This window comes from Erpetoichthys calabaricus, chromosome 17 (genome assembly GCF_900747795.2).
Source record: "Erpetoichthys calabaricus chromosome 17, fErpCal1.3, whole genome shotgun sequence".
NCBI classification, from domain to species: domain Eukaryota; kingdom Metazoa; phylum Chordata; class Cladistia; order Polypteriformes; family Polypteridae; genus Erpetoichthys; species Erpetoichthys calabaricus.
Genome location: NC_041410.2, coordinates 18,485,286 through 18,509,863, shown reverse-complemented (window position 1 = coordinate 18,509,863; position 24,578 = coordinate 18,485,286). Strand labels below are relative to the sequence as shown.

The 24,578-nt window shown below is 38.5% G+C and overlaps 1 protein-coding gene across 1 annotated transcript in view; it reads left to right on the top strand.

The window, feature by feature from the left end:
• Positions 1 to 24,578, top strand: part of nedd4a (NEDD4 E3 ubiquitin protein ligase a) — a 142,131-nt gene that overhangs the window by 4,132 nt on the left and 113,421 nt on the right. Inside the window, exons 2-4 of the mRNA XM_051920480.1 lie at positions 311 to 384; positions 3,988 to 4,066; positions 10,842 to 10,880. Of these exons, the coding sequence (XP_051776440.1) occupies positions 311 to 384; positions 3,988 to 4,066; positions 10,842 to 10,880 (192 nt within the window). The remainder of the gene's footprint in view (positions 1 to 310; positions 385 to 3,987; positions 4,067 to 10,841; positions 10,881 to 24,578) is intronic.

The following is a 24,578-nucleotide window of genomic DNA, read 5'->3' as shown; positions in this document are numbered from 1 at the left end:
GCAGTATTTTCCTCTGTATTTACTTACTTGGGTGTTCAAACCTGTAACACTTAAGAGGAGAGTGGTATCACCAGCAAAATGGGAGTAGGTTCCTAATTAGGGTTAAATAACGTTCTAGGTTTTCTTTTTGAAATAGAATTTTTAGACTAAAGGATTGGTGGTAAGGTGAGAAAGTGTTTAGATTTTACAATGTTAATATGAAATCTGACATATTCATTGGAACACACTGTTTCAAAGAAGATGCTAACACAAATACAAACAGTATTCAAGTATCATGTCCTTTTTTTTTTTTTTTTGTTTTTTCATACAGGAAGAATCGAAGATTCTTCGTGTCAAAGTTATTGCTGGAATTGGACTGGCCAAGAAAGACATTTTGGGTGCTAGGTATGAAAACTCCATTGATCAAACTATTTATTCTGCCATTTAAAATACCGTACTAAAATGATATTGACAAGAAAATCCAAACTAATAATTTATGACTCAACTTTAAATACACAAAAAAAACACTACTAGCGCTCCAGTCCCTATTTAGAATATACAACATACAACAAAAGTTTGAAAAGACAATTTCATTAACTTCATATGGGCAAACTGAAGTGAGTCATATTGTATATTTAAGTACTTCTTTCTAATGGAAAGGTGTATGTCCTGTAGCAACTTCTGAAGAGGTTTGGCATTCATTTTATCCTCTTTTTTTATGTCCCTTTAATATCTTCACCTTTTACAGTATCTAAACATCTAAAATGTGTGTTTTATTCACTCTTAGTGATGTTCATGGTCAAAGACTCATTAGGTTGCAACTCCCAAGTTGGAGAATCACTGTGTAGACCAGCAGACCAAAGCTGTCTGTAGTGGCCTTTGAAGGAACCGCTGAGCCCTATTTGACTTTTAAGATCTCGGGTCTTTAATGTTGCTTTCTGAGTGTAAGGCAGAATCTGTCCTGTCTACCGAGACAAGGAATAGGTTAAGAAAAAATGCATCTTGCTTAAATCATGTATGAGCACTCAAGAACTTGTTCAGATCCATCACATATATATAATGGAACACGGACGGCAAGTGTTCCAAACACACAATCGGTAATTTCTTCTCCCACACAAAATGCAGTGTACAATTCACCTTAAATTCACAGTCCTTTTCCACTATTGTCTTCTCCGTCTCTTCTTCTGGCTCTTTTATACTTCACCCGGATGTGCTCCAGGTGCTTACCGATGATCTTCCGGCAGCACTTCCTGGTACGGTGGAAGTGCTGCTGTCCAGGGCTCCATAATTGTCTGAACGCCCCCTGGCCCCCATGTAGACCAGGGCGGCTGCCCTCAAGTGTAGGGGAGGTATTATCCCTCTCCCAGTCCTTCCAGGTGTACATATGAAATAACCACAAATTTGTTCATTTCCCTTGTTGTATACTTGGTTCACACAGAATTTATATAAATGTTCAATAACCCAGGCTATAATTGATGGTGTATACCTGTATATGTGAGTATATACTGAATTAAAGTGTGTAGGTTCTAAATCAAGGTAGTTTAAATAAATTGTCAAGAGGAAGAAAAAAAAATGCTGATTATGGTTTAACATTCTTGCATAATTATGTTCCATGCAAATCAGTCTTTGTTGTGTTGTAATATAAAAAAGAATAAGAGGGGATGATAAAGGGTCGGGGACTGGCTGGTACCCCATTTAATGTTGGCAAACTAAAATAATAGAAAAGTCCAAGTAATTTTGGTAATGATTCAGGATGCTTTTGTCCTGTGAGGCTTTGTTGTTAAGGTTTTTTATTTGAGAATTTGTGGTGCACCATGCTCTTTGGCATTCATTTGTGGACCAGATACTAATCTGTGGTGGGTTTGGTTCTCAAGGAGCTGTATGGGCTTCATGGTCTGACCATTGGGCTGAAGGAAAGAGGTAGTTAGTTACTGTGCATCCCCAGAGGTTAGGTCATGAACAGTTACTTACCAGTGTTTCCTGGATGTGTCCTACTTGTTAACAATGTTACATGCATGCAAGCTTTGTGTTATATAGCTTATTTCCAGTGTGAATTAGAATACCGGTAAATTATGTTTAGCAGTGGGTTACACAGAGGATTGATGATAGGGTTTGAAATGTAACCTTGTACTTTACAGTTCAGCATCATAGCTGCTAGGCAATATGGCCAGTACAAAGAGCCATCACAAGGTAAATGCTTCTACTTCATCCATAGGCTTTTCAACATGCAGGTAGTTAAGCAATTTTATTTTTTCAGTTGTGAAGCAATTGTATATTTTCAGTTGTGAAGAAATTCTTTCAGCAAGGTCACAGTTTGTTGAGATGGCTTATGCTTTGATGATAAGATATCCTTTTTTTCCTATGGCATGTTTGTAAGGTACGGAAGGTAAGGTTGGGAACATGCACTGATTACAGCGCGTTGCTGTACCCACCACACGGCTAGCCACCTGGATTGAGATCCAAGTGCAGCCGTGCAATGGGTGACACCTCAGCACCACACTGAAAGTGGTTTCTTAATTAACCTTGTTACATTAAAGCCATGATCTGGTAATGTTTGTTTTAAACCTATGTATAAAAATAAAATGTCCTTAAATAGTTATTGGGTCTGCGGTGGGTTGGCACCCTGCCCAGGATTGGTTCCTGCCTTGTGCCCTGTGTTGGCTGGGATTGGCTCCAGCAGACCCCCGTGACCCTGTGTTCGGATTCAGCGGGTTGGAAAATGGATGGATAGTTATTGGGTATGATTTGTTTGTTAGTCAGGTAGCCTACTACAGAAATAAGTCTGAAACTATTAGCCCATTGGTTAAAGCAATCAGCACTTTAAATTGGTTAAACTATGAAGAATGAGGCTGTCTGTATGCAAATGTCATCTAGCAGTATAACAGGTCTGAGCAGAAACGTTTTGGTTTCGGCAGGTAAGCTAGGAGTGTAATAAATTATTTAAATACAGAGATAGCAAGTGGTGTTTTCCAACCCTCGAGGCAAGCTTTTTTTATTATGAATCAGCTGGCAAATATTCTGTCTTAGTCAACTGAAGATATGAACCATACTTGGTTTCTGAGACCTCTGCCATTTGGGTCTTCATCTCCAGTTTCTTGACCATTTTAACTTACCATTTTTAATTTTTTTTTATTTTTGCAAAGTGACTTCAAGGGAATACATTGTTTTTCTCTTTAAACAATAATTTTATAATGTATGCATAGGCATTTGATGTGACCTGCTCAAGGTCGCTTAAGGTAATTCTTTAACACTCCGCATTGTGACTACTGCAGCATTCCAGATCTAGGGAGGCCTACCATTCATTGTTGTGTTGTGTAATTTTAATTTTATGTCACTTTATTACGGGCATTTCATAGATTCATGTGATCATTCTACGTACTGTAAAAAGGTGCTATATAAGCGCCCGACCTGACACAGATTCACACTGGAGGCACGTATAAAAATAAACACTTTTATTGTTTCTTCACCTGTGGGGGCACATCTTCCCCGTAATCCCCACAGGCACAACACATTCCCAAGTGTGAAATAAGCACCAAATTAAACACCACACTCCTCTCTTTCTTCCACCACCACTCCTCCTCTAAGCTTTGTCTTTCTCCTCCTGACTCCGGCTAATGAGTGGTGGTTGCTGACTCCTTTTATTAGGCATCCGGGTGTGGCGAAACTAGTGCCCAAAATGGGCTAGCAGCTCCTGCTGCAGCACCCCCTGCGGCGCCTGCAGAACCCAACAGGGCTGCATGAAACTCCAATTCCCATGAAGCCCTGCGGGATTCCGAGGCACCGCTGCAACCCAGGGAGCCTGCCATCTGGTGTCCAGGGGGAGATACTGGGTTTCCCATGCTTGCACCCCTGGAACATGTGCTGCATGGGCCCCGGCCACCCGTCACAGTACATATATAATTTTCATTTTAAAGGGTAGTTGAATTATAATTGCATTGTGTTTTGACTTGAGACATGTAATTTGAATGTTTACTTATTTGTTTTTTTTTTTTTAATTTATTTTAATAGTGATCCGTATACAAGAGTGTCACTTTATGATCCAGTAAATGGAGAACTCACTAGTGTTCAGACAAAAACTATCAAGAAGGTAAGTTTATTGAATGCCATTTCTTTATCATATACTAACTTCACAATTGTAATTATGTCCATCCATCCATTATCCAACCTGCTATATCCTAACTACAGGGTCACGTGGCGGGGGAGGGGATGGTCTGCTGGAGCCAATCCCAGCCAACACAGGGCTAAAGGCCGGAAACAAACCCCGGGCAGGGTGCCAGCCCACTGCAGGGCACGCACACACTAGGGACAATTTAGAATCCCCAATGCATCTAACCTGCATGTCTTTGGACTGTGGGAGGAAACTGGAGTACCCGGAGGAAACCCACGCAGACACGGGGAGAACATGCAAACTCCAATTGTGATTATGTTTACTATGAAAATCTGTATATTGATAATACTGAATCAAGAGTTACTGATTTTTAGAATGAACTAACTTATTAGTTTGAACAGTTGACCTGTTTGTTAGTAAAGTAGTTTTCTTAATAACTGAATACATAAACAAAATGCAGCGTTTTATTTTCAGCTTCTGCTTCTAAGCTATCCTGTTGTTGTCATCTGTAAGTCTGTCTTGCATTGACTTTATGTTAAAAAGACAAATCGCTTCTGCCAACTGCATGGCCACTAACACCACATATTTTGCATCACTTCGTTTTTTATATGAAAATGTTACACATGCTTGCTAAATGTATAACTGAACCAAAACACTGACAATATATAGTGAATTCATGTATTCTTGTTTTTGTAAATATTGGGTATCCACACGGATACTTGGGTAATCTAATACTTGTTTGTTGAAAATTATAGGCTAAATAAATAATAGTCGACTACCTAATACAGAATTCCTTCATTAGTGCATGTCAGAAAAGAGATGGAGCCTTAACAGTAAAATTTAGATATATTACAGTATTACTTCAAAAGTAAATGAGACTTTTAAAATTGCAACTCAAACTAACCATCTTGTTTGTTCTGAAAAGTCCCAAGAACACCCCTTACACTCCATTTAGAAGAAATGATAAAGCAGTGGTTTGACCATATTTATGTGTGGAATCCACTTCTGTCTTCAAGAGATACATAATGAAGTAACAGCCTAAACTGAATTCTAATGGATGACATCTTTGTGCTAGCAGTGGAGAAAAAAAGTAAACGTTTTACACACTTTCTTATAGTGAAAGAACACTTTGGGGTTAAAAATCATTGTTATAGTGCATGTTTTTAAAGTTGCCGTGTAAAATAAAGATTGAAAGATTGATTGCTCATGGATATGAATTTGAAGCTCAGTATGTGGCGAGAAGGAGAAAATCAAAACCTTGAAGCCACCTTTCAATTGGATGTAGCGTGAAAAAACAGAATGCCTGTGCCACTTGGGCTTTTTCAGTGAAGGTTCCTTCAGATCTGGTTTTGCAACTTTTTAAATGTACTATAGAGAGGTTAATGGAGAACACATGGCACACCATGATAAATATGAATCATATTGAAAATAAACCCACTGCCTAAAAGAGTGTAAAAGTAGCTTGCTTTCACGTAAAAAGAAAATTATCCACAGTTGCTAGTACTATCAGGTAAAGAGGCTATATCTCTTTAGGATGTATTTTAGCAACACATTTGTAGCTGTACATTTTTCCCAATCCACAGCTCCCTTGCTTGCTCAGGTTCTATTCATCCTTAAAGGCAGCCACATGAACTGACCACCTGACGGAGATATTCAATCAAATAGTTAATTACGGTCACTAAAAATTCCCTTTTCATTAAAAATGGTGCAGAGGAAAAGAATATTCTTCATAAAAAAGCTGATATGATGAAAATGTGCCCGAATGACCAGTATAAACCATCACCAAAATCATTTGTGGTTAAAAGTTTTCACTCAAGACTAGACTACTCTGAACAAGTCAATTCTCCTACTTACATTTTACAAACAGGAAACAGTTGTGCTCTGTCCTATGACTGTTTTTGTGTGTGCATACTTGTAACAGATGAAAATAGATAAAAATAGTTAAAAGTAGGTTAGGAACACATTTTTGTCATTTTAAACATTAGATGTATGCATAAAATGCAAGGATATACTAAATATTTACTCCTGCTGACATTCTTGGATCAAGTAAGCTCACCTCCGATGGAACAGTTGCTGGACAGGGGAAACTATTTCAGATTTTTGAGTAGCATAACAAGTGGTGGGCTGCTTGGATTAGTGATCTGCAGTGACCTGTATTTCTTTGAGAGCAACTTCTGAAAAGCCAAACTATGAAATATATTGTATTTTATTGACTTTTTTTCTGTTTTATGCAAGAGTTTTTTTTTTTTTTTTTTTTTCTGCTTAATCCATTTTTTAAAAAAAGTAGTAAAAATGTACTACAGAGTATTTATTCTCAATGCCATTTAATTATCTTGGATACAGAGGTGAGAATTTGGAGAATAGGAATTATAGGGCAAAGCCTGGGGACATAAGCACTCTGGCCTTCATAATGTTTTTGTGTTTCATTTTTTTTTTTTTTTTACATGAATGTACAGTATATGTAGAATAGATATACCCATCAGTCCACATTCTGAACTTGTTTACTCCATTTCAGAGTTGTGTGCAGCCAGAATCTATCCCATCATCAGTGAATGAAACATAGAAAAGAATCCGGACAGTTTGTCAATTCAGTGCAGGGTATAGTGGTGCATACCTTTTGTTTCTCTAATGTTGGGCCATATTATAATACTGGATGATGCTGAAAAACTTCGTGAAAACACAAGTTGACATGTGGAAAATCTTCAACACTGTAACAGCAGTGACCAAACCAGTATGTGGACCCATCTCTCTGTAGCCGTGAGGCAGTGGTGCTCACCAGTATGATGTCAATGATGGATTGATTCTTTAATTTTTGTGATTGTTGTTTTTCCAAAATAAGCATCTAGAGTTTTGGCGCCATTGATTTCTCAACTACTGCAGATCATACTCCCTTACTCCCACCTATATCCCCATGCTCACTCCTACTTTGACAATTTAGTACTGCTGCTTAAGTTAACCTTCATGTTTTGAGATGTGAAACAAACCAAATCTAGCAGATCTAACTACTGAAGCACTGTCTCCCCTAATATAGTTCTATCTAACTGGTTTCCTTTTTAAAATTGAAACAAGTTTATTCCTGCTTTATGGCATTCTTTTATGGGCATGTTTTGCCACGTAGAAAATGGCAACAATGAGAGTAGGTTTTACCTGTTTGTTAGATTGCTATAATATTCTTCTTTCTCTCAAGGTATTTTGCACTGAGTAGTACAGTGTCAGGGTCGTTCTGTGTAGTATGAATGAGAGAAACTGTGAAAATAGATTTCCTTATGTAAGAAAAAAGTCGAAAGATGCTGTAAACCATGGCTTGAAATCCAGCAGAAATTGTAAGAAAAGTGATGTAGTTAAAATGCATTGAAGGTGGTTCAGAACTGTTAATGTAGGATGGATTCTTTAATAGTTACATATTTTACTTGATTAGATAGCATGAGGAGGTCAAATGCAGATTGAGATTAATAACCTTTAAAATTTGCCTTCTCGATCACATCTGTTTCGTTATCAGCACTTAAAGAATAATATCAATTGTTTAGAGTGAGTGTTGTGTTCTTAAACAATGCATACTAAAGCAATTACCATTTTCTTTTTATGGCTTTGTTTTCCATGGTTACGCTGCTTTCTGTAGCTACATAATGTGTTTGAATTACTTTTATGAAACCTCTACCTTTTTCTAAAATATCACTGCAGCATTTTCATTTGTTCATTTGTTTTTGCTTAGTAAGATTGGTAACTCTAAAGGCTACCTTGAACTAACACAGAAATATTGAAACATCTGAGTGATTTTAAAGTATGGGATATTTTATTGAGAAACACATTTAACAAGAGTGCAAACGCAGAGCAGAAGCTTAACATACTTTTTCACAAAGCTGTACATTGTTTGTTACTCTAAATAGACATAGTTAAATGGTGTGAAGGACAGCCGGGTCCCATGCCCGGCAGGGACACCCCTGCTGCATCTGTTCCGGGGGAGCCACCATGGGCAGCTCAGTACCTCCCCCGGGACGCTTGGTGGCAGCCTCCCTGGTGCACGATGATTCCCCAACCTGGCGCAAGGCTCCATGGGAGATGGAGTCCTCCACAGCCTGGTTGGGGGCTTGGATGGCTGCCAGGGGGAGCTGCATGGACTTTCCAGCCCAGCTGGTCGACTCGTCAGCCCCACCCGGAAGGTCAATTAGGGCCAGGTAATCAAGCACCTGGAATGCTTCCGGGTGGGGTATAAAAAAGGCCAGCCACCACCACTCGAGAGAGCCAGAGTCGGGAGGAGGAGGACGACTAAGCCTGAGGAGGAGTGGTGGTGCTGAGGTGGAGAGAAGTGTGGTTTGTTGTTCTAACTGTGAGTGTATTTGGGACTGTGTTGGGCCTGTGGGACACGGGGAAGGCGTGCCCCATGGCTGAAGAGAAATAAAAACTGTTTTATTTAAGTACGTGCCTCTGCCTGAGTCTGTGCCGGGTCGGGCGCTATATAGCGCCTTTTACAATGGGTTTGCAACAGTTTCATTTTAGTAGAGGATGGCCTTGTACCATGGTTCCTGGAACTCTGAAATAAAATGTCTATGCTACTTTGCTTAGCTAAATTAAAACGATGGCTTTGTAATAACTGTACCCAGTCCTTCCATGGTATTATTCCATGTTAAAAAGGAACTGCACACTGTGTTGAAATAATCACAGTATGTTAACAAAAATAGAATTTGTAGTATTGGTTAGTATTAAATTTGTCATTTTAGAAGATCAGTCAAATATGCTTTAACAGGTTAATGTTTTTTTTTTTTTTTTTTTTTTGTTTTTTGTTTTCTCCCCTTTGTTTGCAGTAATAATTGGTAATGGAAGTAATGTCCTTTAATGAAAGTGGTTACATTGGCAAGATTATTATCAGTGAAAATATATGAATATTGGAAGTCTTGCTGTAGTGCTGGGAGGTATACCGTTTCATACTGAAAACTGTTTTTTATTTTTGTTATGATATGGATTTTTCTTATACCGCAATACCGGTTTAAATAGCCTAAACAATGCTCTGAACATGGTGCAGCGGGAAACTGTTTAAGGGGGGACCTTTTTCACTGCTAAACACGCATACAACGGAATACATGCGTTAGTGGAGGTATTGCGTGGTGAAAATGGACAGAGAACATTCCGAAACTGAAGCTGTAGCAGACGATAAAGTTGAACATGATGACACAGAAGAACTTTTGCTGAAAAAATGAGCCGTGTCTGTTGTCTGGAGATATTGAATGGTTTTAAAAGGTCGGATGTGGACCAAACAAACTATATTTACTGCAAATGCTGTCAAGCTAAAGTTGTTGCCAGAGGCAGCATCACAAGCAATTTGCTGCACCACCTTAGCCGCAAACATGCTTTGGAGTACCATGAATGAATGGAACTAAGATTGGCATCCTCCACGTCCTCCGGTAATACTGAAAAAGCTGGAGGACACTCAAGTCAGACTTTACATGTAGACACATTTGCTAGAGGACTGCCTACAACAAAAAAAGCAAGCGCTGAATCGAGATAACCAATGCCATTACAATCCATACCACTAACGTGTCCGTGGACAGAGATTGTTAACATTAACAAAGTGTAGTTGGTTTACAAAAATATTTACGGTTTATTCCTTTTCTAAGACCTGTTCAGTGCAATACAACTTTTCACAAGCACCTCTGGATATTTTACTAAGTCTAAATGTCTCTCTGGGTGGTTGAAAATATGTTGTCAAAATTACAGTTTAAGTTGTTTGCAAATTTTTTTCAATAAAAAGGTTCTATATTTTGACTACAACTGTCATGCAATGTGATTCCTTCTCTTCATTAGTGCCACCCCCTTGAAAACTATCACTTTATGGAGCCATGCAAACCTGTATTAATACTTGTGTGCTCATTAAAATGTTTTTTTTGTACAATGTACAATTCTCATGACAATGGAATAGGTTATTCTTAGCCAGTCTACTGCAGTAATTGCAGTGGAAAATGTGGTTAACATCCACTGTTGAATACCGTGAAACTTGTAGAATTTTGGTCATACCGCCCAGCACAATATCACGGTATTTTTCAAAATTCTATCTTGTTATATCTGTTTTAAATGAGCTCCATTTATGTTTGCTTTACACAAATGCAAGTTGCTCATGATCCTTTGCATTTGGTAAGCCTTCAAGGGTTATAAAAATTTAAAAGACTGACATTTTATTTTGTGCCAGGTCATTGTCACTTCAGAAAAAATGTGTATATAATTGTCTCACGTTCCTCAAAATTACACGATGCAGTGATATAGTGGTTTTCAAACATACGTAGCTTGGATAATAGAATGTTATGGCACCTTTTGTATGTCTTAAAATCAACCTCATCTTCTACCTCAATCTCAAAAGGAATACCCCATCTGCTTTAACTCTTGGCTCTCAGCCATAGATTTTAAACTTGTATTTAAATTTAGACGTTGACTTTTTTATTTTTTTATTATAACATGAACAAAAACAAGATATTCCAAGTAACATATGATGATTATGGTACCTTTCTCCCTGTGGTGTGGGAGTGTCTTGATGTTTATACTTTTTGTTCTGTGTCTCCAGTTTGATTTCAACTTTACTAAATTTTAAAATATCCTTACTCTTCTAAATTCTTTGTTGGTGATTGATCTGTATTTTTTAATTGTTATCAAAACAATTTTTTTTTTTTTAATTTTAAGAAGTGCTTTTTGTAATTGCTAAAGAAGTCACCCTTTTTATATTTTCAAATACTGGAATCATTAATAAATTCTTCTTATTTACATACAGACTTTGGATCCCAAGTGGAATGAAGAATTCTTCTTTAGAGTAAGTACCAAACACCAGCATAAATGATGCATTGTTTCTGCCAACCCCAGTTTTTCTTCTGCTAAGAATTTTATTTCAGGTTTGCCATTCAGGCACCTTGTGACACAGTTGTCAGAAAGCATACTCGGATAATGGGGACAAGGTGTTTTATCAGATGAAAAGGTCTTTCTGTTCAAAAATTGGACCTCGGAATAGAGGAGACCCCTCCTATCTAGTCTAGAGGAAGAGTCTTACCAGAGTACACCTACACAACATGGTTTACTACTAGTATACATTTATTTAAAGGCCATATTTCTTTACAATGTTACTGTTGGTACAGCCAGTCTCTCTGGTGAGGGTTTGGTGGTACTTTTGAGATTTGAGTCTGTATAATTGTTGTAGCTTTTATTACCATATTTCTGACAAAGTTTGATAGTATTTGGAGTGGTGTGTGTTTACGTCTGCATCTGGACCTTAGTCTGTCAGTTGAAAACCACCAATTTTATCAAACATTCAAAAGTAATAAAAATGACATGGCTTCCTGACATCTTACAATTTATTTCTGTAACAAATTCAAATAAGTGTTGACTTGGTGAATCGGGCATATAGTAAGTGAAATGCTAAAGCAGCTGGGGTCAAATAACAATAGTTCAAATGATTCTGTTTCCACCATACAAATAATTGGGGTTAGGAATGCTGCTGTTATTGCATGTATTAAATTTAAAATGTACCTGGTAAGCAGGGCATTGTATTAGTAGTAAACGCTAACCAGCAAGTAGTAAATTCTCGACTTTCGAATTTTTTGGCTTTGAATCTCCACATCTGTCAAAGACAACCACTATTACCAATTCTATTCACCAGTACAATTGAGCTACTTTTGGTTAACTTGCATAATCAGCTGGAAATTCAGAAAATTTTGAAAGATGAATTGAACAAAAAACATCCTTTTTATGATGATAGTAATGCTTGTTTGGGGTTTAAGATTTACTTGAGCCAAAGTATATTACTTCTAATATTACTGTGGCATCGTAGTCCATCTTTTTACATTTCCTTTTAAGAGCCTTGTATCAGTTTATAAATCCAGGAAACCTAATTATATGTGAAAGTACATTGTAAAAAATAAATTTAACAGCACTCTTTTTTTTTTTTTTTATTATTTTTTTATTAAGATTTAAATCACATTATTACATGTACGAAGTAGATTATATTATTTGAAAAGGATTTCAGCACTATTTGCTGTTGTACTGAAAGCCTCATCACCATGACTGTGGAGACCGGGAGACTCGTGTACCTTTTCCCTCTCATTCCTTCATGCCAACCTACTAGACCTGAAGGTGCCTTACACAACTGATAAGTAAACCACTGAAATTTTTTTTCAGTTGCATATAGCAGAAATTACTCATTAGTAATTAATACTAGAAAAACACATTCTGTCAGACTAAAGAAAATGTTTTACAGCAACATTTTTTTTTTAATAAAATTATAAATCTCTGCTTTGCTATTAACCTATTATATCATGCATTTTACTAGAATAACTTGATTTCACATTTAAAAAAAAAAAAAAAGTTTTAGAGGACTAAAGGTATAACCCATGAATTTATATACCATTTTACTCCTAAACAAAAAAGGTGCCTTTTTAAGAGGTTATTTAATTTTTTTTATTATTATTGTTATAACAATTGCACTCTTGAGATGCAGATCTCCTATTAGAGCTGATTCAAACATGATCAAAATTATACAGCACCTTTCACAGATCACACTGTCTCAAAGCACTTTAAAAACACACAGCAGTAATATTTAAAACAAAAACATTGCAAATGAAATAATTTTACAGGTAAATGCCTTCAGACACTGAGAAAATAGGTTAGTATTCTGTCAGGTGTTAATAAAATGATCAGTCACAATCAAGCCAGTCATAAGGATTCTTATACTTTATGAAAATCAATTAAATAAAGTATGTTTTTGTTGAATATCTACTATAACTTATGGAAACAGTTAGGACAGCATTATATTAAATTAATCTTTTATTTTGTGGGACACAGGTTATGCAAAGATGAACATGAAGGTGTTTCAGAAGATTGAAATAAAATATAGCAAAATTTTGCTCTGCTTATGCTAATGGAACTGGCATAAATCCTACATGTCAATGAAACCCACTTTTGCCATTTTATTCACCAAAATCACATTGCTGCTAACTTCTTACTGCCTTTTATTATCCATAATGTGGATTTTTTGGAATTCTTGAATGTATTCTTTCAACACATGAAGTCTTTGATTACTGAAGTCTGAAAGTCTCCATTATACAGTCTTATACATCAAGTATAATTCTTTAAATCTACAGTATGTGATTTTCCCTCTTTTTAAGCTAATAGAGAACAGTAGAAGTAGTTCAACATGCTCCTAAATTTAAATCGACTGCAGATGGATAGTTGATCTGTGATTTAGTAGACACTGAGTATCTCGTATTTGAAAACATTTTACAACAAACTTGAAAAGACATATAAAACATGTAGAGTCTGACTAACTATTTTGATGACAATTCACAAACACTTGTTATTGTAAATTGAATCTGCAATTTAATCTTCTGCTGTACTGCCTCAAGGCACTTCACTGTGCAAAGTAGAAAGAATAAAATTAATAATCTCTTTTACCTGTAATATTTTCAGTTTTACACATTAAATAAGCTTGAAGCTTTTGGATGAAAAGGGGAGTTTTCACTCATCTGTTTTTGAAAAACAGGAATGGGACTCAATTTTAATTTCTTTATTTTCTGCCCCCAATTGAACTATAAACAATCTTTTGATCAGTATATGTTGTACACTGATAATATAACTGCATTCTGCATTGTTTTTCCATAACCATAATTCATCACAAACACATTTTTTGTATCCATTATATACAAGTTAAAGATTTTTATAAACCACTTAATTCACATTTTTAATGATTTATTCTTTATCCATTAGTAGTATTATACAGTAAAGCCACCATTCTAGATAAAGCATCTCGGAACTATTGAGTGTTTCTATAATTGTGCATCTCATTATTAATCTGAAACTCAGCACAAAATTGCATATTAAAATTTGATTCTCACATAATGAATGAAAGTCTGCTTTAGATGGAATCCCATGTTTAAGTGAGACAGTATAATTCAGTTTAAATTATACATGGTAGACCTCTCATTTGACATAAACTGTCACAAATATACAATGAACAGTCCCTCCTTATTAGATGTTATTAAACATCGGACTCCCCTTGCCATATTAATCTCCTTTACAGCTTTCTTGGGGTATCAACCTATGTATGGAGCCCTATAGGTTTTTACAAATTGCTCTATTTTTAATAAGGTGCAATACTCGTTCCCTGTAATTCTGCTTAACTGGAAAAATTCAAAGCCGTTTAGCATTGTAAAATAAAAAAATAATCTTACCCTATATCACTTACTTAATTATAGGAAATTTAATTAACTTTATGAATAAGCATAGAATTTTTACTTTTATGTCGTCTTGTCTTGTTCTGCTTTGGTAGGAAAGGGTATTTTGAATATGACGGTTTTTAATGTGCTTTCATAGCTAAAGTATTTATTTGGCTTAAAACAGTGTCATTCTCAGTCTCTTGGTTTTATACACTGCACATCATGTATATTCTTAGCTGTTACCAACTCAGCAGTATCTCTCTAAAAATAAACAAATAAAAGGTAATATTTCAGCATCAGGCTCTCTAATATCCTGTGCTATTGTGACACGAGGGAAAGTAATGTCTATCTCGGTGAAATCCAAGACATTTGTCATTTGCATGAGGCTTGTTTCTGATGTGTGTAATGAAAAGTAGGCCAGAAGTGTACTAAATGGCACAAATTGTTTTTTTCTTGTTTTGTTTTGTATTTGTTCTTTCACTATTCTTCAGGCTTCCATTTCAATGAACAATGCACTTTTCTAGTTGACCCATCTGCACAATAGTCGTAGCTCATTAAATTCTTGCTTTATATTTTGTGAAGTAAACTTGATCCTCTTTGCTGTTATAACTTGTTGTTATTGTGTTGCATAGAGGCCGAAGAATTTGTTCATTCAAAATAATGCATCCCATTGGGATTAATAAAGTATCTATCTATCCTATCTATCTATCTATCTATCTGATGAGGAGCTGCAGTTACAAATTGATAAAACTTGCATGCTTTCTGAGTTTGTGAAGTTTCTTGCTGTTTTATTTTGTGCTGAAAAGAACACTCGGAGAGAAAGGGCAACTTATGCTTCCATTTTTCCCAAATACACTAATCTCTCCTTCCATTCTGTCTTGTGAACCCCAGGAGTCACTGTTGTACAGTAAGTAAAATGTGGTGACATGAATGTTTCAGTCCAGCTAATCATTTAATACTTCTTTTTGAATCACCCATCGGTGATGCAGAATACAGCAGTTTAACACACTGATATCTGTGCAGTCCTGTTACAGTAAATGTTTAGTGTTTTATTATTATAAAAGATACATTTAATTTAGGCATTATGCAGTCTGTCTTTTCATAACTGTTTTAACTTGTTTTCACTTGAACATATCGTGAGTTAAGGTATTTTAGAAGTCTCTAGTGAAATAACATTTGTTAAAAGTTAGTAAAATTAACTGGACTGCATATTAAACATACTCCAGTTCTGTGGCTTAACAACCTAAACACAAGCTATGAAATAAAATCAGTATAATGCCCAACTATTTTTAAGATTTCAAATGTGTTTTTCTTTTTCAATTTTATAATATATACAGTAGTAATCATGTTTTTCAATTTTTTATTTTAGAAGCAATAATAACAAACACAAATTCATGATCTCAAGTGCTATAGTATATTCTGAGGATAACCCATGAAACTTGGCACTCAACTCTTTTTAGAGACACCACTTCTTGCTATATGATTCTATAGTCAAGCTCCATCTGGTAGTGCTTTGTGTATGAAATCTATGAATGTCATCAGTGAGACTTTTAATAATAATACACCTTGACACAATTGCTCATATGTCCATCTGATTTTTAGTATATAGTCAAGTAAAATGCAATTAAGATTTTAAGAAGGAATAGCTATTTCAAGCCTGGGCATTGTGCCAAACAATATGTAGAGATTGTTGAGTTTGTAATCAGGTGATTTTATATGAAGCTACTTTGTTTAGCTTAGGATTGGTCATCTGCGAGAAGGTGGTGCTGGTGTAAGTGTAAGTTTTCTGTACATAATTCCCATGGTGTATTCAGTAATTGTGAAAATTGGTTGTGTAAAAGTGTTGTTCTTGATGTCCACCTTCATATTTATAGTGTATTTGCTTTACTGGATGGAAAGAGGTCCAGCATCCAAAAAGACGAGTAGTCATTACCAGAGGTGCAGTCTCAAGCTGGTTTCCACTAGGAAATTGTAAATGAACAAATAGAGAGTGCCATAAGGTATATCATAAGTATATGAAATGTATTAAGACAGGGCTCTCAGCCTGTGGACCACCTCACTGAAAAATGTGGGACAAGCAAGTTCCTGGATGTTACGGACTTAAAATCTGCATGTTTGTTTAGTGGATGTTTAATGCTGCATTATATGTAGAGGCTTGTAATTTCTGAATCTCTCAGGTCAGTATATTTAGAACAGTTGACAATGCCTCATGTGTGCTTCTGATCGCAGACAAAAATAGAGGGGTAACAATAATTGGGAGAGCGTGCGTTCTAAAGCTGAAGGCAATGAAGTAGACTGTTGCAAAAAAAAAAAAAAAAAAAAAAGGACGGCAATTTAGTTTGGTGCCACTCCTTGTATTTGCTGACACTGGTGAAAGCGACTCCTGTTACTCTTTTTGTCTCATTTATAGCTCTGTATTTTTGATACCCATTCTCTTTTCCTGACCCCAACCATCCTACTATTATGACTCTAGATTGGTTAAAATTTTCAAAGGAAATTGTTTGAATCAATGACAATTTGTGTGCTGTTATTGGTTTTTACTTACTTTACCCTAAGCAGTGGGTGCTCGACTGTTTTAAAAGTTGCCATTCTGTCCCTCTATGCTTTGGCATATATTCCCCACTGCACTTCAGTTTTTTTGCTCCTATGTGTTTTCTTTTTTCCTGGTTTTAAACCTCATGAAAATGTCTCCAAACGAAGCTGGATGTGCAAACAATTTTCTGTTTCCTTTTTTGTCCAGCTCAAATAAAGTCCACGGATTGATTTTTATAATCTTCTTATTGATTTATATATTTATTGATTTATTTATTCATATGTATTTTATATTGATTTCACTATCAGGTTAACATATATGTTCTTTTTTTATGTGTAAGCCTAACATGTAATGGTGTTTTTCAAGAGCATGTTAATTTCTTATTGGGGAGTCCACATTGTTTGTTGACACTAGTGTAGCCACCTTCAGAAAAAGTTGAGAAACATTGTATTAAGATTCTGGTACTTTGACAATGCAAAACTACAGTAATCTAGAATGAACAAAAATGTGAATGCATTAAATTAAATTAAAATAATTTCCTACTAATTAATCCCTTTCCACACATTAATAAATTGGTAGCTTTATTGGTACTCCTGTGCATTAATACAAATATTCTGCTCTGTTAAGTAGTTAGTCATGTACAATATGCAGCATGCAAGTACTGTATTGTGTATTGTTCAGAGGTCTAGGTGAAATTTAATCAAACATTAAAATAATAAATTAGATACTTATTCTAATAATCTTTTACTATGGTGTGATTTGTTGGTGCCAGGTGTGGTGGTTCTGACATCCATTTATGGTTTCAATTTACCCCTTTTCTCTGATAGGGTTTTCATATTCTGCATTTTCTATAATTTACAGAGAATGAGCAGCACTTCTGTAGTTGAAAGCATGTTGTTAATGAAAGGCATCAGAGGAGACTGGCTTAATCTAACATAAAGGCAATGAGTACTTCCATAGCAGTTCTTTACAACATTGGTGTGCAAAAGGACATCTGTAAATGCACAACTCATTAGCCCTTGAAGCAGATGGGCTGCAGCAACAGAGGACCAAACCTGCTTCTATTCATGTTAGCTAAAACTCAATGAATGAAGATTGGGTATCCATGAGCTGGTTTAATAAATCTTGGTTTTCACTAGGAAATGCAGATGATAGTGTCACAATTTGGAAAGCTACCTTATGTTCTACTGAAAATTACCTATAATAATAATAATAATAATAATACATTTTATTTATATAGCACCTTTCCCATGCTCAAGGCACTTACAGAATATAATAAAGAACGGCAGCGTATACAATATATAGCATTGTACAAACCAGATAAATAAATAAAGAAGATTAAGACAGTGAATTCTGAAAAAAAAAAAAAGAAACAGACAACATAATTGACGGTCTAGCACACACACACAGGTTACATTAGCATCTTGACAGAGAAGGGTAATAAAGTCAAATAGAGCTAAAAGCCTTCCTGAACAGATGAGTTTTGAGTTGTTTTTTAAAAGAATTCATGGAGTCAGCTGACCTGATTAATTTCGGTAGGTCATTCCAGAGTCTGGGCGCTATACAGCTGAAGGCCCTGTCACCCATGGAGTGTAGATTAGTGAGGGGCACAACAAGATTGCCAGAATCAGAGGACCTTAGTGGGCGGGCAGGCACATAGTGATGGAGAAGGTCACTGATGTAGTTTGGCGCGAGGTTATTTAAGGCTTTGTAGGTTATTAGTAGGATTTTATATTCGATTCTGTAAGACACAGGGAGCCAGTGGAGACGGAGCAGGACGGGTGTGATGTGCTCGCTGCTGCTGGTTCGAGTAAGGACTCTTACAGCTGAGTTTTGAATAAGCTGGAGCTGTGATATAAGATTAGAAGGGGCACCTGCCAGTAGGGAATTACAATAATCGATACGGGATGTGATAAAAGCATGGACAAGTTTCTCAGTGTTAGAAAAGGAGAGGAAGGAGCGAACATGGGATATGTTACGGAGGTGAAAGTAAGAAAGTTTCTTAATGTGATTTATGTGGGCGGAATAAGAGAGGGAGGAATCAAAAATGACACCAAGATTTTTTTACAGTAGAGGCAGGTCTGATGAGATCACTGCCAAGATAGACTGGGAATATATCTTAAACAATACATTTCATAATTTTTTTACAGCCAAGTTGTGCCAGTTGTGTAAAATTTATATTTTTCTACCTTAAAAATATGCTAAATACTGTTTACTGATACATTACAATTACACTGAATAAAACAGTTTTACACTGTAAAATTAACAGATAAATAGCGAAGGTAAACATGGTAAAGTGCTGTTTCAGTAACACCGAAGTTACGATATTTGCATAAGGACACTCCCCTTTTTACCATATTGTTTCTGGCAAACCGCGTACCTTTGCTAACTTGGTTTAAGTTTTTTTTTCCCTACTATTCAGACTTATTTTTCCCTGTGTGCTGAAGGTTTTTTGAGGTTATGGAAACTGATTTATGGTGAATTGTATTCGATAAGCTGGCACACCAGTAGGACACCATACACCACAAAAGCAAACTTTACTTCCCCACCAGACAATGTGCCATAGCTTTCTTAAACATTGAATTGTTTTCAGTGTCTATAATTAAATGGTACATGTTTGCTATTGGTTGTTGTTACTTTACTGATGCAAGCTATGTACTGGGGTTTGACCCTGACCGTACTTTCTAATGGTTTATTGATTGGCATATTTATTACACTACATGAATTTCTGGTTATGGTTAAACATTCCCTTCTGTTGGAATGTGTTGCAAAGAAAAAAGTTATTTACTACAAAGTTATGCCGTAGACCTAAAAATATTGTCACCTTATTTGTTACAATAAAATTTTGGCAGCCCAGCTGCCAGTTTTTTATCGTAAAAATAGTATTTTGAGGTATATAAAAATGTTGTCACCTTTTTTTTTTTTTCGGTAAAATTCTGGCAACCCAGCTGCCAGTACTTTACCGTAAATTTTTTTTTTTTTTTTTTTTCCCCAGTGTAGCTTTTTACATTTGTGTTGTATTGCCCAGAAATAGTCAACATGTTAACTAAGTTTGACATGGAATATCAAGAATTTATATTATATTGGCATGGTTGATACTGTTCACATGGATTCAAATCCCATGTTTACTGAAACTTAGTTCATCCATATCCCAAAAAATTCAAATTTCTGGAGGCAAAATGTTTTTTTTTCTTTTCATTACTAGACCTGGGTAACTAATAAAATGTCAATAGTAGTTTATCCATCCATCCATTCTCTTCCGCTTATCCGAGATCGGGTTGCGGGGGCAGCAGCTTGAGCAGAGATGCCCAGACTTCCCTCTCCCCGGCCACTTCTTCTAGCTCTTCTGGGAGAATCCCAAGGCGTTCCCAGGCCAGTCGAGAGACATAGTCCCTCCAGCGTGTCCTGGGTATTCCCCGGGGCCTCCTCCCGGTTAGACGTGCCCTGAACACCTCACCAGGGAGGCGTCCAGGAGGCATCCTGATCAGATGCCCGAGCCACCTCCTCTGACTCCTCTCGATGCGGAGGAGCAGCGGCTCTACTCTGAGCCCCTCCCGGATGACTGAGCTTCTCACCCTATCTTTAAGGGAGAGCCCAGACACCCTGCGGAGGAAACTCATTTCAGCCGCTTGTATTCGCGATCTCGTTCTTTCGGTCACTACCCATAGTTCATGACCATAGGTGAGGGTAGGAACATAGATCGACTGGTAAATTGAGAGCTTTGCCTTACGGCTCAGCTCCTTTTTCACCACGGCAGACCGATGCAGAGCCCGCATTACTGCGGATGCCGCACCGATCCACCTGTCGATCTCACGCTCCATTCTTCCCTCACTCGTGAACAAGGTCCCGAGACACTTGAACTCCTCTACTTGGGGCAGGATCTCGCTACCAACCCTGAGAGGGCACTCCACCCTTTTCCAGCTGAGGACCATGGTCTCGGATTTGGAGGTGCTGATTCCCATCCTAGCTGCTTCACACTCGGCTGCAAACCGATCCAGAGAGAGCTGAAGATCACGGCCTGATGAAGCAAACAGGACATCATCTGCAAAAAGCAGTGACCCAATCCTGAGTCCACCAAACCGGACGCCCTCAACACCCTGGCTGTGCCTAGTAATTCTGTCCATAAAAGTTATGAACAGAATTGGTGACAAAGGGCAGCCCTGGCGGAGTCCAACTCTCACTGGAAACGGTTTTGACTTACTGCCGGCAATGCGGACCAAGCTCTGGCACCAATCGTACAGGGACCGAACAGCCCTTATCAGGGGGTCTGGTACCCCATACTCTCGGAGTACTCCCCACAGGATTCCCCGAGGGACACGGTCGAATGCCTTTTCCAAGTCCACAAAACACATGTAGACTAGTTGGGTGAACTCCCATGCACCCTCCAGGACTCTGCTAAGGGTTGTAGAGCTGGTCCACTGTTCCGCGACCAGGACGAAAACCACACTGTTCCTCCTGAATCGAGGCTCGACTATCCAATGGACCCTCCTCTCCAGGACCCCCGAATAGACTTTTCCAGGGAGGCTGAGGAGTGTGATCCCTCTGTAGTTGGAACACACCCTCTGGTCCCCTTTCTTAAAGAGGGGGACCACCACCCCGGTCTGCCAATCCAGAGGCACTGTCCCTGATGTCCATGCGATGTTGCAGAGACGTGTCAACCAAGACAGTCCTACAACATCCAGAGCCTTGAGGAACTCCGGGCGTATCTCATCCACCCCCGGGGCCCTGCAACTAAGGAGTTTTTTGACCACCTCGGTGACCTCAGTCCCAGAGATGGGGGAGCCCACCTCCGAGTCCCCAGGCTCTGCTTCCTCATTGGAAGGCATGTTAGTGGGATTGAGGAGGTCTTCGAAGTACTCCCACCACCGACCTTACGGCCACAGCTCCGGTCAGCCGCCTCAACAATAGAGGCACAGAACATGGCCCATTCGGACTCGATGTCCCCCACCTCCTTCGGGATGTGGTCGAAGTTCTGCCGGAGATGGGAGTCGAAGCTACATCTGACAGGGGGCTCTGCCAGACGTTCCCAGCAGACCCTTGCAACACGTTTGGGCCTGACCGGCATCCCCCCCCCCCCCCCCATCGAAGCCAACTCACCACCAGGTGGTGATCAGTTGACAGCTCTGCCCCTCTCTTCACCCGAGTGTCCAAGACATGTGGCCGCAAGTCCAATGACACGACCACAAAGTCGATCATCGAACTGAGGCCTAGGGTGTCCTGGTGCCAAGTGCACATATGAACACCCCTATGCTTGAACATGGTGTTTGTTATGGACAATCCATGACGAGCACAGAAGTCCAATAACAAAATGCCACTCGGGTTCAGATCGGGGGCCATTCCTCCCAATCACGCCCTTCCTGGTCTCACTGTCATTGCCCACGTGAGCATTGAATTCTCCCAGCAGTACGAGGGAGTCCCAAAAGGTATGCCCTCTAGCACCCCCTCCAGGGACTCCAAAAAGGGTGGGTACTCCGAACTGCTGTTCGGTGCATACGTGCAAACAACAGTTAGGACCCGTCCCCCCACCCAAAGGCGGAGGGAGGCTACCCTCTCGTCCACTGGGGTAAACCCCAATGAACAGGCTCCAAGTTGGGGGGCAATAAGTATACCCATACCCCGCTCGGCGCCTCTCACCGGGGGCAACTCCAGAGTGGTAGAGAGTCCAGCCCCTCTCAAGGAGATTGGTTCCAGAGTCCAAGTGGTGCGTCGAGGTGAGTCCGACTATATCTAGCCGAAACCTCTCAATCTTGCGCACTAGCTCAGATTCCTTCCCCTTCAGAAAGGTGACATTCCACGTCCCAAGAGCCAGCTTCTGTAGCCGAGGATCGGACCGCCAAGGTCCCCGCCTTCGGCCACCACCCAACTCACACTGCACCCGACCTCCTTGGCCCCTCCCATAGGTGGTGAGCCCATGGGAAGCAATAGTAGTCTATTTCTGCCTAAACTGCAGATGTAAAGAACCTTTGTTTGCCACAATATGAGGGAATGCACATTTACAATGTGATCTTTTAACCAGAGCATATTTAAGCTCCTTCTTTTTCTTTTTTTCTACAACATGAATATCCGCACTACCTGCTGCTTTTAAAATTATAACGTGAAGGCTGAATGAAAGTTTATTGTACTGCACCATTCACGAGCCTCCTACTGTTTCTGTGAGGCTATCAAGTCTACTAAGTGCTGCCATTTACTGTAGTTTTGTTAGGAATTGCACTGTGCTTGTGTGGAAGCTTACCTTTTGGGCAGTGAGCCATGTTAGCAAACAACTTTTAAGTGATGGTAAGCAGCTGTGTTTCTGTAGCCTTTAATTTTTTATTTTTTTTATTTTTTTATTTTTTTTTTTTGAAAGATAGAAATGTGAATTGCATAAACACAGACAAAAGAGGAGTGCTCATTGCCTTTTGCTTACAACAGGCATGATTATTGTAAATTGCAGAGAGGCCAGATGTTGTGGTAATAAGACAGCTGGTAGCGTCTCTCTTAATTGTATACTTAAAACTTTGTTCAAAAGTGGTTCTGCTTCTTTTTAATCGGAGAAGATAGTCCCGGTTTTTAAGTTGGACTCTGCTGGGGATGCATCTTGACATCATTCCAGTTCAAATGTTCCACAGACAACACTAGATAGTTTTGTTTACCACTATAACACAGCCCTTCACTCAGCATTAGATAAAACAGCTCCTTTAAAACATAAGGAGGTTTCCTTTTAAACGCTCAGCTCCTTGGTATAACTCAGAATTGCGATCTATGAAAGCAGCTGGCCAACGCCTTGAGAGAATGTCACGTAAGACTGGCCTCACCGTGCACATCCAGGCTTTCTCTGACCACCAAAGAGCTTACAGAGAAGCACTAACTTCTGCCAAGAACACCCATTAGTGGCAGAATAATAGAAAGTGGCCATGATAACCCAAGGGTTTTGTTCTCTGTAGTTAATAAACTACTCGAACCTGCATCTGGTCCAACTACCTCTTCTACTGAAGTCTGTGAGGAATTCCTCCACTTTTTCTGTAACAAAATTAAAGATCTAAATAATTCAACTAACATAAATATATCATCTGTTTATATCTCTTCCTGTTTTCCCACTTCATCCAGCTCCTTCTCTAAGTTCTCACCAGTCACTTCTGCGTTTAATAACCTGCTTTGTAAGATGAGGCCGACTACTTGTGTACTGGACCCCATCCCCACCACACTACTTAAATCCTGCCTTCATGCCATAATCCCAACTGTTACAACAATAATAAACTCATCCCTTGACACTGGCTCCGTGCTGCTCACTTTTAAAATTGCTTCTGTAACCCCAGTGTTAAGTCTGGCCTTGATGCTGACAATCTTAACAATTTCCGGCCTATTTCCCACTTACCTTTCCTGTCAAAAGTTCTTGAGCGTGTTGTAGCTTCCCAACTCACCAATTACCTAACCTCTAATAATTTGATGGAACCCTTTCAGTCTGGTTTCAGGGGCGCGGCACAGCTGTGAAACTGCTCTGCTACGGGTAAACCAATGATTTGCTTATGGCAGCAGACTCTGGACAAACTAGCATATTAATTCTGTTAGACCTCAGTGCAGCATTTGACACAGTCAGACATGACATCCTACTGTCCAGAATGGAGAACATGCTGGGTATCTCTGGCACTGCCCTCCAGTGGTTCAAGTCCTTTCTGACTGATAGGCAAGAGTTTGTTAGTCTTGGCAACAGCAGATCCAACTCCGTGCCAGTCACACAAGGAGTCCCTCAGGGCTCTGTCCTTGGTCCTCTGCTTTTCTGTATTTATATGCTTCC